Here is a 14,467-nt window from a genome sequence, read left to right on the forward strand (position 1 = left end):
CTTTTAACCCTACCAGTGCTGTTCCCAGGCTAGAGACCTCCTAGTGATGGAGAACAGGTCCAAGGTGATGCTGCCCCTCTGCTCCATGCAATCCATCCCACCTGGATGCTGCATCCAGCCGTGGTGTCCTCAGCATCAGGCCATGGAGCTGGTGGAGCGAGGGCAGGAAGCCACAGGGATGCTCAGGAGCTGGAGCAGCTCCCATATGGATCCAGGTTGGGAATATTGGGGCTGCTCGGAGGGCTCAGAGCAGCTTCCAGTGTGTGAAGGGGATGCAGGGATGCTGGGGATGGACTCTGCATCAGGGATGGAGTGATGGGGTCCGACTGAAACAGGTCCCATAGGAAAAATGGGAGCGAGGAAGCAGGGAAGAGGAGTTTGGAGCTGATGCTGAAAGAGACTGAAAGGCTTCAATGATGAAACCAAGAGGAAGTTGCTCTGAGGATGCCACTGGGAACCAGAAGGATCAGGATCAATGCAAGCTGGAAGCAACCACCCCATGCACAGTTCATTGAGTTTTATTACTGCCATTAACCAGAGCTATGGAACTGCTTCCATCAAACCTAGCCCATTAGTAACAATGCCTGATAAATAACTTAACAGGGAGACAGGCAGGAGCTGGAGGATAAAGTGCTGAGCAAAGCAATCCCATTCCCATTCCCATATCCGTGCTCCTTCCATTAGTGTTACCTGAGAAGGGGGATGTAAGGAAGGCTGGAGCTTGGAGCACCCCAATAACAACTCAATTCTCCCCATGGGAGAGGTTGGGATGTGGGAAGCATCAATTCCCATTTCCCATTCCCAGCTGCCCGATCCCAAAGCAGCAATGCCCCAGGTCACTGTGCCAGCCTGGTTTACATCAAAAACATGGATAATATCCATAGTGAGCCCTGGGAAGGGACTGGAGGCTCCAAACCCTTGCTGGGACAGGGAACAGTGGTTTGTGCTTCCCAGTGAGCTGGGATCACTGGGACCCATCCAAACTGGGAATTGCCTCTGCTTTGGAGCACACCAGGACTCACCACACAGGCAGAGGCAGCGCTGGGGTGGGCTTGAGCAGAGCCAGAGTGGAAGTTATCCCACATCCAAGGATAACACTGGGATAGATCCCAAGGCCTGGCTCATCCATTCTCCCTGCTACAACCCATTGGGAATGACCTGCAAGGCAGGCTGGCTCTGCCTCTCGCTTCCAGGCACATCCCAGCACTGCTTTGGGGCCCCAAACCAGTGGATGTGGGGCAAGCAGCGGGTGGTTTTGTGTCAGGAATACTGTCCAGGATTCCCAAAGTGTCCTTTGAACACTTGTGGAGAGGTTTAGGGTTAGGATGTGACATCTGAGACCCATGGAGCACGACTCTTGCACACTCATGCTCTCTTGCATGTGTAGAGGGGGTCTGGCTCATTTCCCATTGAGTACCTCAGGGTCTACCTGGATTTCACACCAAAACCTGGATGAATCCACCTGGAACTGGCCATTCCAGCCCCTCAAGATGAGCACAACCTTCAGGAGACGAGATGTGGCCCATGGGGACAGCATCAACCTGCCTGACCCCCGGTGCTGCTGCCTGTGCATGGGTTGAAGAGCATCACTCTTCCTCCTCACTCCCCAACGCAGAGGAGGGGACAGGAGTGCATGTCCCATATTCCAGGAGCCAGGAGTCCCATATTCCAGGAGCCAGGAGTCCCATATTTAGTAGCCAGGCCAAGCAGGGCGCTGGGGATTGGGAGGTGGGGGGAACCCAAAGGGTGCAGGTGCTCCAGGAGGGTAAGGAGGTTGGGGGGGGATTGGGAAGTTAGGGAGAGGAGGTTGGGTTGGGTATGGACACTGGGGTCTCGCTGTTCCAGGTGGGAAGAAGGGAGGGTATCCGGGTCTGGGGGGTGCTGGAGGAGGAGGAGGAGGATGAGAGGCAGGAAAAGAGGGGGGCTGTGGTGGGCCCCTGGATGGAGACCAGGAATAACCTGGTGCTGGAGCAGAGCCTCCTGAGGGTGGTTTGGGATACCCGGCATCAGCACCTTGTGCCGGTGGGTACCCAGGAGCTGGAGGAGGTTTGTAGGGAAAGGTGGGCTGGGATGGAGCAGCGGTTCCCATGGCGACTGGGGAGGCAGAGAAGGGAGCAGGAGGGAGAGCTCCGTGTGCTGTGGGCCCAGCTGGAATGCTTGGGGCTGGGCTGTAGGGCAAGGGGAAGGAAGGAGCTGTTGAAGGAGGGGGCTTTGGGGGTTCTGTGGGCACAGGTCCAGGAGGAGGTGGCTGCTCCTGAGGCGCTCCTGACTTCCTGAGGATCTCCTGGAGCTTGTCCACTCTGACCCGGCGCAAATGGGCCAACTTCCTCATGGTGGAAAACTGCTCCAGGAACGTCTCCAGGGGCACATCACCCTCCAGGAACTTCTCAGCCATTTGCTGGAAGAGAAGCCAGGATGAGCGCTTCATCCCCCAAACCCAGGGACACACACACAGGACATCAAGGACTGTAGGGAAAGGCCAAGGGGTGATGGGTTTGAAGTGAAACAGGGATGGGTTTAAGGAAGCTCTTCCCTGTGAGGGTGCTGAGGCGCTGGCACAGGGTGCCCAGAGAAGCTGTGGCTGCCCCATCCCTGGAAGTGCTCAAGATGGGGCTTAGGAGCAAGCTGCTCCAGTGGAATGGGTCCCTACCCATGGCAGGGGTTGGGACTGGATGAGCTTTAAGGTCCCTTCCAACCCAACCCATTCCATACTAAGACCATCACCACCCCCACCACCACCACCAAACAAAGGGCAATCCAGTTCTTTTAGGAGCACCAACACCAAACCACAAAGAGATAATCCTTGATTCAAGACCTTCACTACACCTATGAGGACTTCACTGCTTGCCTTGCTCAAGGAGTTCAACCTTAAGCTCACCTCAGACTCCTCTTCAATCTTCTGGCTTTCCACCTGCAGGAGGTCCAGCAAGGTCTGGGGATGCAGTGCTGCAGAGAACTTCTCTGGGGAGGCATGGGGGGAACAAGGAGAGCAGCAGAGCACAACATCAGACACAAAAGGAAAGGAAAGCAGCAGCACCCAACCCTGCTGCACTCTGCCAGGAGGGAATTCCTGCCTTGGGAAGGGGTGGTGCAAGGAGAAAAGGAGAGGAAAAGGTTCTGGGCACTGCTGCAGCAAGATAGGGGAGCTGCTGGGTGATCTCTCAACTGGATCTGACTGGGAAACAGGAGAATAGAGGCAGCAGAGTGTGCCCCCACTCCCAAGAGCTCAGCGTGGCCAAGGGAGGGAGAAGCAGAAGGGAAGGCTCTTGCACTAAGCACAGCCCTTGTGCCTCTATCAGCAAGCAGAGGCTGGCAACCACTCACCCAGCTTTGCCTTTTGCTCCTGGCACCTCTGAGCCAGGTTCTGGAGCTCCTCGTACTTGCTGCAGAGCTCGGTGCGCCCCGTCTCCAGCGGCGCCTGGAACTTGAGGTTCTGCTCAGCCAAGCTCCTGTTGGCAGCCAGGGACATTTCCCTTTCCAGCTGCAGCTCCTGGACCTGGGTAAGGGGATGGGGAATGCATGGAAGGAGGGAATCAACCAGGTTGGAAGAGACCTTGAAGAGCATCGAGTTGCCCCAGCCCTGCCAAGGCCACCCCTAACCCACGGCACTGAGGGCATCGTCTATAGGGTTTGGGAGCACTTGCAGGGCCGGTTGCCTGGGCAGCCTGTTCCAATGCCTATGGGGCAGGAATTGTTCCTCAGCTCCATCTAAGCCTGCCCTGGTGCAGCTTGAGGCCGGTTCCTCTTGTCCCAGCCCTTGTTCCTTGGGAGCAGAGCCCAGCCCCTCCTGGCTCCATCCTCCTGTCAGGCAGTTGGAGGCAGCCATCAGGTCCCCCCTGAGCCTTCTCTTCTCCATCTGAACCCCCCAGCTCCCTCAGCCCTTCCCCATCACCCTTGGGCTCCAGGCCCTGCCCCAGCTCCATTGCCCTGCTCTGGCCCCGCTCCAGCCCCTCAAGGTCTCTCTTGCAGTGAGGGGCCCAGAGCTGAGCCCAGGATCCGAGGTGCAGCCTCACCCCCCCTCCATCCACACGCACCTCCTGCGACTCCAGCGCCAGGCGCTCGATCTCTTCCGTGTTCTCCTGCAGCTCCTGGAGCTCCTGCACCGTGCGGGTCCTCAGCGTCTCCATCCTGCCCCAGGGAGGAAGCCCAATAACACCGAGGCTTCCTAAAGCCAGCAGGCACTGCTCCTATCAGGGATTGAAGCAGCTTTATTACACTGCCCCAAGCAGCATCCTCCTCCTGCACCAATCCTGGCCCTCAGCTCCCATCTCATTTGCCTGCTCTTTTCCCTTTCCGGATACAGGGTGCCATTGCTTCCCTATGAAAAGTCATTATTCATCCATGGGGAACAGGATCCGACACTTGGGACTTGAAAAATAGGTGAAAAGTTACTAAAATCAGGGAATAAAACCAGTTTTATGCACTACCCATGACTTATTTCTCTGCTATCCATCACTTCTCCCAAGTAATTGGGGCTGTCTGATACTATTAAGGAAATAGCAATGTTCAAGTCGCAGTTTAGAAGTGGGATGGGATAATGTGGGAATACACTAAAACCAAGGGAGAGACACAGCAGGGAAAGGGAGCTACAATGGGAATCCCAGTGCTGTGGCTCTTCCACCTTCCCGTGGGTGAAGCAGCCCAATGCTGAGTCAGGCTCTGCGCCTACCATGGAACGCCAAGGGAAGGCCCAGGGTTACCAAACGTCCTCACCCACGATCCAGCCAAACTTGTCTGTGGAATTACCATGGGGAAGAGAGGGAAGCTGCTGCTATGGACACAGGGGGGTGAGTTCATCCCTCTGCCAACAGAAATGGACTTATGGGGTGGCTTTTGTGATCAATGAGGCTCAAGGAGGGAAAAGGGAGAAATAGTGGTAAAGGGAAGGCTCAATCCCTGCTGCTGTAAAGGTGTAGAGAGCATGGAGCATAGGATCATAGAGTGGTTTGGGATGAAAGGAGCTGAAAGCTCATCCAGCTCCAACCCCAACCCCTTCCACTGGAGCAGCTTGCTCCAAGCCCCTGTGTCCTTGAGCACTGCCAGGGATGGGGCAGCCACAGCTTCTCTGGGCACCCTGTGCCAGCGCCTCAGCACCCTCACAGGGAAGAGCTTCTGCCTAAGAGCTCAGCTCAGTCTCCCCTCGGGCAGGTTCAAGCCATTCCCCTTGGCCTGTCCCTACAGGCCCTTGTCCCAAGCCCCTCTCCAGGTTTCCTGCAGCCCCTTTAGGCACTGGAGCTGCTCTCAGGTCTCCCCTTCAGGAGCCTTCTCTTGTCCAGGCTGCCCCAGCCCAGCTCTCCCAGCCTGGCTCCAGAGCAGAGCTGCTCCATGGCCTCGCTCCATCACCTCCAGGTCCCTCTGGTGCTGTTCCCCCCGCGCTGGATCAGGACCGCAGGGGGGCTCCATCCCCTCCCTGCGCTGCTGCTCCCGCTCGGGGCACGCTCAATGGGACGCAGCCGAGAGAACCCAACGAGCCCAGGGCAGGGGCTCCCCCCTCACGGATCTCACCGGTTTCAGCAGCGTTCCGGTGCCACCAACCGGGACACAGCGGGTACACGGCAACGGGGAGGCCGCGGCCTACGGGACAAGGAGCCTCCCTCCGCTCCCAGTGCAAGGCCCGGCCGTGCCCCGCGGTCGGTCCCGACTGCAGCACCCCACCGGAGGGGCTGTGAGCGTTGAACCAGGCCCGGGCACCGCACACGGCGGGGTGGGGGGAACCCCGTTACCGGCACTCACCGCCGCGATACCGGAAGCCCCCCCTCATCATCCTCAGAGCACTTCCGGCTTCCGGCGCCGGGGTGGGCGGTACCACTGCGGGGCTGGGACGGGGGGGGAGAGGGGAGGAGGAGGCGGTTGGTACAGCCCGGCGCCGCCATCTTGGAGCGCGGAGGGATGGGGAGGTTGTGCCCTTGTGGAGGGGTTTATGAATGGTAATTAATGCACTGGTAATTAATTAATTAATGATGGTTTAGGTGGTGAATACTGATAGCGGAATAAACTCCACAACTTCATTAAAGTCGTAAAGTAGGTATGCTTTATTCAGCTGAAGACGCACAGGGGATCGGCCCTCCATAAGGCATGCGTACCTCAGTGCCGTTTTCCTTCTACATTTATCCTGTAAAGTCATACATATGTATTAGGCTGCACAATACGCCTATACATATTCATATTCTATCCCTGATTCATATTATAATGAGCTAAAAGGCTCTCCACGCATGCGCAGTGCCTCCTGGTGGCCTTGGGCAGGGGTCTTCAGATGAAGTAAGTAGTCTTCCTCTTGTGGGTAGGGGTCTTCAAGATGAAGTAAACGAGGCTTCCTCAGGCTTGAACTTTTTACCTCTGGTCCTCACGCATGCTCTTTAGGAGCTGGATGGGTCTGGTCTATGTCCAACTGGTTTAATGAGCTGTTCTCTTCATTAGGTTCTATCCTGGTACTGCCTGATAAGGCATCTGCTGAGCTTGTCAAGCCAGCTATAACTTAAGCAGTACCCCCGTGTACAACCCCCCTGTACACAATAGGCCACATCGGTTTCAATTATTCTCTATGGGGTGGCTTTCCTCAAGAGGTTTCCTGAAGGGGAGACCTTAGAGCAGCTCCAGTGCCTAAAGGGGCTGCAGGGAACCTGGAGAGGGGCTTGGGACAAGGGCCTGTAGGGACAGGCCAAGGGGAATGGCTTGAACCTGCCCGAGGGGAGACTGAGCTGAGCTCTTAGGCAGAAGCTCTTCCCTGTGAGGGTGCTGAGGCGCTGGCACAGGGTGCCCAGAGAAGCTGTGGCTGCCCCATCCCTGGCAGTGCTCAAGGACACAGGGGCTTGGAGCACCCTGCTCCAGTGGAAGGGGTTGGAGCTGGAGGAGCTTTCAGCTCCCTTCATCCCAAACCAGGCTGGGTTTCTATGAGGTGATGGCCCAGTGCTGGGCAGCAGAAGGTGCAGGGGTCATACAATGGTGTTGGCTTTCAGGTGGCAGAGCTGGAGGCAGGAGGTGAAGGTGAATCCCCATGGAATACAGGCGGCAGCTCCTCCTCGTGTGAAACAGGAACACCCTGAGCAGACCAGACCCAGGAAGCTCCATTCCCTTCACCCTCTCCTCTCCCACCGGTGCTCCTGCTGATACATGGGTAGACTCCACCATTGATTGTAACGTAGGGATGCTCTATTCAGCACTGAGGCACATGGGGATCACTCCTCCAAAGGCCCTTCCTGTGCCACTCAGGTTGTGAATAGCACATACAATGATCACCTAAACATATGCAAAACCTATGCCTGGATTTAGTTTGCTGGCATTCACCCCATGGATGCCCTTGCACAGTGCCTCCTGGTGGGGGTCGTGAGGATGAAGGCCTGTGGTTCCTCTTTGTCACCATGGGTAACCCCTTGCCTTCACACAGACTCAATGGGGTTGCAGCTCCTATCCAAACCCCGGGTTTGGTGCAAGCTGGGTTTAGGTATCTTAAAGCAGGAACTTGTCAAGCTTGCAGTGGTGTTCCTCTGGTTCTCTTCTGTTCCTTTTCTTTCGAGGGATCCTGTTTAAACAAGGATGTCTTCAATGTGAAGCTGTGAATCCCATCTGCTACACTGCTGCCTGTAACTCCTACAGTTCTGCTTCACCAAGCACAATGTTAACCTCTTATTCCCAGGTACCAGCAGCTCTTCTTCGTGTGAAACAGGAGCATCCCCGAGCAGATGAGACCCAGGGAGCTCCAATCCCTTCACCCTCTTCTTTCCCACCGGTGCTTCTGCATCCCCACAGACATTCCCATGCTTCCAATGGACCAGGTGGGGAAAGACCTTTCGGATCCTCACTGAGCAGGGCTAGGAATTACATTAGAACCATAGAATAGTTAGGGTTGGAAAGGACCTTAAGATCATCCAGTTCCAACCCCCTTCCATGGGCAGGGACACCTCGCTCTAAACCATGGGACCCAAGGCCTCGTCCAACCTGGCCTTGAACACTGCCAGGGATGGAGCATTCACAACCTCCCCGGGCAACCCATTCCAGTGCCTCACCACCCTCACAGGAAAGGATTTCCTCCTTAGATCCAATCTAAACTTCCCCTGTTTCAGTTTTAACCCATTACCCCTTGTCCTGTCACTGCAGTCCCTAATGAAGAGTCCCTCCCCAGCATCCCTATAGGCCCCCTTCAGACACTGGAAGCTGCTCTGAGGTCTCCACGCAGCTTCTCTTCTCCAGGCTGAACAGCCCCAGTGTTCTCAGCCTATCTCCATACAGGAGCTGCTCCAGCCCCTGAGCATCCTCGTGGCCTCCTCTGGACTTGTTCCAACAGTTCCATGTCCTTTTTATGCTGAGGACACCAGAACTGCACACAATGCTCCAGGGGAGGTCTCACGAGAGCAGAGCAGAGGGGCAGGATCAGCTCCTTGGACCTGCTGGTCACGCTCCTTTGGATGCAGCCCAGGATACGGTTGGTTTCTGGGCTGCAAGCACACACTGCCAACAATTAGGATGAAGGGAAGCTCGGTGCTGAGATGAGGAACATGAAGGACGCTGCTGAGGGCTGGCCAAGGTCATCCAGCAGAGCTGTGATCCAGGTGTGTATCCCAGGAAAGGCACCTCTTGTCCCAGCTGGAGACAGACCCCGTGTGAGGGAGTCATGTGAATCCTGATAGGAAAGCTGGGCTTGAATAAGGCAGGATTTATGCACTGGGGCTGATAACCAGGTCAAAACCCGGTGTTAGTGCACGAAGGGACTTGGCTTTCCAAAGGGGGATGGAGATTTCCATGTGGAATTGTTTCCATGGCCCTGGAAGGACATTGAGTTAACAGCTTCCATTCAGCTCTAAGCACTGAGTAGAGGATGCAGGAAGCTGTGCTCACAGTTACTCCTTGCCATGAAGGAAGCATTGAGTGAAGTGATGCAGTGTGACCCAATGGGCAAAGCCAAAGTGCCAAGTGAGTGCTTTCTGGTTAACACTGGAGCCCTTTGTGCCTTTTCATCTGTTAGGGAGCCTCTTTGATGATGTTAAAACTGGTCCTGATGACACCTCCCACGGTTACTGTAGGGCTGAAAGGTGCAAAAGTCAATATCCAGTACACACCAAGAGCAAGAGTGACTGAAAGTGGGTAAATACCCATTTTACACCAAGCTTGAGCTGAGCTGACGATCCACAGAGCACTTGGCTGGGGGTAAAGACACCAGAAAGGAGCAAAATGCTTGTAGAAAGGAGCAAAATGTTTGCAGAAAGGAGTAAAATGCTTGCAGAAAGGAGCAAAATGCTTGCAGAAAGGAGTAAAATGCTTGCAGAAAGGAGTAAAATGTTTGCAGAAAGGAGTAAAATGCTTGCAGAAAGGAGCAAAATGCTTGAAAATGCTGCAGAGGAGCAAAATGCTTGCAGAAAGGAGTAAAATGCTTGCAGAAAGGAGTAAAATGCTTGCAGAAAGGAGCAAAATGCTTGCAGAAAGGAGCAAAATGCTTGCAGAAAGGAGCAAAATGCTTGCAGAAAGGAGCAAAATGCTTGCAGAAAGGAGCAAAATGCTTGCAGAAAGGAGTAAAATGCTTGCAGAAAGGAGTAAAATGCTTGTAGAAAGGAGCAAAATGCTTGCAGAAAGGAGCAAAATGCTTGCAGAAAGGAGCAAAATGCTTGCAGAAAGGAGCAAAATGCTTGCAGAAAGGAGTAAAATGCTTGCAGAAAGGAGCAAAATGCTTGCAGAAAGGAGTAAAATGCTTGCAGAAAGGAGTAAAATGCTTGCAGAAAGGAGTAAAATGCTTGTAGAAAGAGCAAAATGCTTGTAGAAAGGAGTAAAATGCTTGCAGAAAGGAGTAAAATGCTTGCAGAAAGGAGCAAAATGCTTGCAGAAAGGAGTAAAATGCTTGCAGAAAGGAGCAAAATGCCTGCAGAAAGGAGTAAAATGCTTGCAGAAAGGAGCAAAATGCTTGCAGAAAGGAGCAAAATGCTTGCAGAAAGGAGCAAAATGCTTGCAGAAAGGAGCAAAATGCTTGCAGAAAGGAGTAAAATGCTTGCAGAGAGGAGTAAAATGCTTGCAGAAAGGAGCAAAATGCTTGCAGAAAGGAGCAAAATGCTTGCAGAAAGGAGCAAAATGCCTGCAGAAAGGAGTAAAATGCTTGCAGAAAGGAGCAAAATGCTTGCAGAGAGGAGCAAAATGCTTGCAGAGAGGAGTAAAATGCCTGCAGAGAGGAGTAAAATGCTTGCAGAAAGGAGCAAAATGCTTGTAGAAAGGAGTAAAATGCTTGTAGAAAGGAGTAAAATGCTTGCAGAAAGGAGTAAAATGCTTGTAGAAAGGAGTAAAATGCTTGTAGAAAGGAGCAAAATGCTTGCAGAAAGGAGCATTTGGCTCCAGAACCGGCTTCCGAAGCAGCTCAGGGCAGTTGGGATCTTTCCAATGCCAAGGAAAGGGCAAGTGAGTGCAATGGAAACTTTGTGGGGTTATCAGTGCAGGAGCTCCTTGGCACTGGTGATGTTTGCAGCTCCCTGGGGTCCCAAGAGGAGGGTGGCAGCGTCGGGACTGGGGAGCAAGTGAACACAGAGGCAGGGAAAGGTTACCCCAACAAAGGCTCACGTGCGGGGCTGATTGCAGCTTTCACCCCTGGCTTTGTTATCAAGGCCAGGTTCATTTGTGGCTTTGGTGGAACGTTCCTTTGGAGCCCAGGGGTCAAATGGAACTTGGAGAGTTTCCCAACAGAAGGGAGAACGCATTGATGGGGATGTGCTGGTTTCTCCCTTAATGTGATGCTGGTTGGTTTCAAGATGATGCTGTGGGTGTTCCTCAACAGGAGTCAGAGGTGGAAGAGCCTGTGGGAGAATGCCACCCTTCTGGGGTTGGTCTGAGAGCCCCACGTCTGCAGGAGGCCATGGGGATGCTGCAATGGAGCAGCTCTGCTCTAGAGCCAGGCTGAGAGCTGGACAAGAGAAGGCTCCTGAAGGGGAGACCTTAGAGCAGCTCCAGTGCCTAAAGGGGCTGCAGGGAACCTGGAGAGGGGCTTGGGACAAGGGCCTGTAGGGACAGGCCAAGGGGAATGGCAGTGCTCAAGGCCAGGTTGGACACAGGGGCTTGGAGCAAGCTGCTCCAGTGGAAGGGGTTGGAGCTGGATGAGCTTGAGCTTAAATCTGTTGGATGAGCTGCTCACATCAAAGCAGTTCCCCTCTGCTCTTGCTCTTGCCCACTGGAAGCTTTGTGGTCCATGTGGTCCAACCCTCACTGATGCAACAACCACAGACCGAGCCACTAATGCTTTTTAGTCACCATCTGTGGTCACCCACAGCAGGGAGGAAGAGGTGGCATGGCCACCCTGAGCTCCTAGCCCAGCAGAAGCCCTCCCACCACCCATTCAGCCTGTATCTCCTTGATAACTCCATCAAACACTCTGAAATCAAAGGGGTTTGACTCTGAGGAGTGTCAAACTTGGCCTCCCTCCTCTCTGCCTTTGTGCCTTTCATCTGATAAAGCCACGGTGTGATAACGCCTTTATGGGAAGGACAGGGAAAAACAGGAACAGGGGCTGGAAAACAAGTTTGCTTCCTTAATCTGCAGTTCCTAAGATAAGGAATATCTCGATGAGGTGACTGTTTTTCCAGCTGCACAGATAACGTTCAGGTTGTTCTGGGCTTAGTCAGCAAAGTCTTTGCCATGGAGAAAATCCATATATGGTCCCATTTGGCCCAAGGGCTGAGTCCTGTGGCAGTTAAACCCATCCTAAGTGTTGTCACCTGGTCCTGTGCACTTCCCATTGACAATTCCAGGCATGTGGCTGTCAGGATTGGTTGTGGAAACGGTCTCCTGGCCTTGTGCTCCACATGCAGGGATGGGTTGGGTTGATCAGGAGCCAAGTAAGATTTTGGAGGTGCCCATAGAATCCTTGTGTTGGAAGAGCTTCTGCCTAAGAGCTCAGCTCAGTCTCCCCTATGGGAGGTTCAAGCCATTCCCCTTGGCCTGGCCCTACAGGCCCTTGTCCCAAGCCCCTCTCCAGGTTTCCTGCAGCCCCTTTAGGCACTGGAGCTGCTCTAAGCTCTCTCCTTCAGGAGCCTTCTCTTGTCCAGGCTGCCCCAGCCCAGCTCTCCCAGCCTTTATCCCACCAGTTATCCTGCACCCATCAGTGCTGTTGGGTGCTTTAGAGCTCCTTACTTCCTTAATGCACCTATATAGCCCAAACTGATCATGAGAGTTGAGCATCCATATGCTGGAATCTCGTTTGGACACAACATTTCATCTGTCTTTGTGGATTTGATCCAACAGGAATCCTCACCCAGCCACCAATGCATCAGGACCAGAGCTAAAAGCCTCCCGATCCATCCCTCCTGCTGGATTTGGGGATCTCAGCATCGTTTGGTGCCCTCTGCCGCCAAGTAGAGCTACAGCAGAGCACCCAAGCTGGGCACCCAGCCTCCTTCCTCCTCCTTTGCCGCGGTGGGTATGCAGCAGGGTTGGGTTTCACGCTCTTCACAGCTTGGTTTTGAGTTCCCTCAGGGATTCCTGCTCCTTCTGGGAGCAAAGGGAAGATTATTCCAGGACCTGGCATGTCACATTCCCTCCATTTCTCTACCAAATGCTGCTTTCCCTCTGCCATCCCATGCCATGAGGCTGGAAGGGGGTTACTTGGGTCACAGCCCATCTGCTTCCAAACTCCAACAGGTCCAAAGTTCCCCAAAGGACTTTGAAAGCCATAAAGACCTGAAGGGATCCTGAGTGAGGAGAGGTTGGGAAAGAGGCAGAGCCTTGGAATTGCACTGCCACCAGTCCAGTAGGAAAGGGCTGGAATTCATCTGCCCTGCCAATGGAACTGCCCTGGGGCTTCAGGAACAAGAGCCAGGCCCTGGAGGAACAGGACCCGTATCTCTGGAGCCATCAACATGAAACTCGACCACTTCCAACCCAAACCCAAGCCTGTGGGGTTCTCCAGGCAAATCCTAGGAAGAAAGGGATTGAAGGGAACCTTCTCAGGGCACCCTGTGCCAGCGCCTCAGCACCCTCACAGGGAAGAATTCCTTCCCTACATCCAGTTTGGATCCCCCCTGTTTCACTCTGAACCCATCACCCCTTGTCCTATCACTCCAGTCCCTCTCCAGCATCCTTGTAGCCCCCTTCAGACACTGGAAGCTGCTCTGAGGTCTCCATTCAGTCTTCTCCAGGCTCAACAGCCCCAGTGTTCCCAGTCTGGCTCCATACGGGAGCTGCTCCAGCCCCTGAGCACCCTCGTGGCCTCCTCTGGATTTGCTCCAACAGCTCCACATCCTCCTGATGCTGAGGACACCAGAACTGCACCCAGTGCTGCAAGTGGGGCCTCACGAGAGCAGCGGTGATGCCAACCCCATGACCTGCTCCTAGACCTCCCCTCCAGCCACCACGTTCCCATCAGGGGTTCCTCACCTCAGGAGCTGTCTCCCCAGCCCTTACAAAGTCATCTTGCACCTAAAGGTGGTTCTTCCCCAGCCTCCCCTCCCCATCTCTTTTGTTCCTGATGGGAACGGTGCCAAATATTTGCTCTGGGATTGGTTTTGTGGTGCTGAATTCCATAACTGGAATTCTGGCTGGGATTATACATACCAAAAATCAATACCTGTCTGGGCACAGCTTCCCACTGGCTGCTGGTGATGGAATCTGTTGACAGAGGAATGAGCTTATCCAAAAACTTCCCCTGCTTTAACAAGTTGGCTCTTTCTGTTGGGAGGAAAACTGAAACAGGGATCCTCAGTGATTCCCTGCAGGAAAACCTTGGAAAATGGCTATAAGTCATCGTTGCATGGTCAAATCCTGACTTTGGGATGCTCTTTGGAAGAGCCCAGCTCAACTAAAGGTCCATCTATCAGCCCATAAGCATGAGATGGAGATAAATGGAACTGGTTTTAAGCTGCTGTGATGGATCCAGTCCAAACCCATCGCTGCCAGGGTGGAGAATGAAGCAAGTTGTGTTCCGTGCCATTACAAACCAGGTTATACAGCCCTAAAACACGAGGCTCTTCCAGTTTCTTTGCTAAATACAAGGAGAGGATCCATCCCAAAGAATTTAGCACTTGACCTTCCCATTCCTCTGCTCATTACCACAGTGAATGCAGGATGAGCCCCAGTGCAGGAGTAGCCCTTTGAGGTAGCTCATCCCTCCATCACCCCACCATGAGCTCTGGATGAACATCCCAGCTCACACCTTTCCCACTAATAGAGGAGAATCCACCTTGGCATCACCAGGACCTCCACCTCTCTTGTGTTTTCCATGTGTAAGCACACGGATCAGGGGGATCAGGGGCTGGAGCAGCTCCTGTATGGAGATAGGCTGAGAAAGTTGGGGCTGTTCAGCCTGGAGAAGAGAAGCTGCGTGGAGACCTCAGAGCAGCTTCCAGTGTCTGAAGGGAGCCTATAGGGATGCTGGGGATGGACTCTTCATTAGGGACTGTAGTGACAGGACAAGGGGTGATGGGTTCAAACTGAAACAGGGGAAGTTTAGATTGGATCTAAGGAGGAAATTCTTTCCTGTGAGGGTGGTGAGGCACTGGAATGGGTT

General features: G+C 53.8%; 1 protein-coding gene across 1 annotated transcript; it reads right to left on the minus strand.

The window, feature by feature from the left end:
* Positions 1-1,659: 1,659 nt before the first annotated feature.
* On the minus strand, positions 1,660-4,135 carry VPS37C (VPS37C subunit of ESCRT-I). The gene is made up of 4 exons (XM_061348457.1): positions 4,035-4,135; positions 3,325-3,496; positions 2,879-2,961; positions 1,660-2,398 (listed from the first exon to the last, which is right to left on the minus strand). The coding sequence occupies exons 1-4, from the start codon at positions 4,125-4,127 to the stop codon at positions 1,691-1,693; spliced, it is 1,056 nt and encodes a 351-aa protein (XP_061204441.1). The 5' UTR covers positions 4,128-4,135; the 3' UTR covers positions 1,660-1,690.
* Between the last annotated feature and the right edge of the window lie 10,332 nt (positions 4,136-14,467).

Source organism: Neopsephotus bourkii, unplaced genomic scaffold (genome assembly GCF_033783945.1).
Source record: "Neopsephotus bourkii isolate Nb327-2 ecotype Australia unplaced genomic scaffold, CSIRO-AGI_Nbou_v1 NB_358, whole genome shotgun sequence".
Taxonomy (NCBI): Eukaryota; Metazoa; Chordata; class Aves; order Psittaciformes; family Psittacidae; genus Neopsephotus; species Neopsephotus bourkii.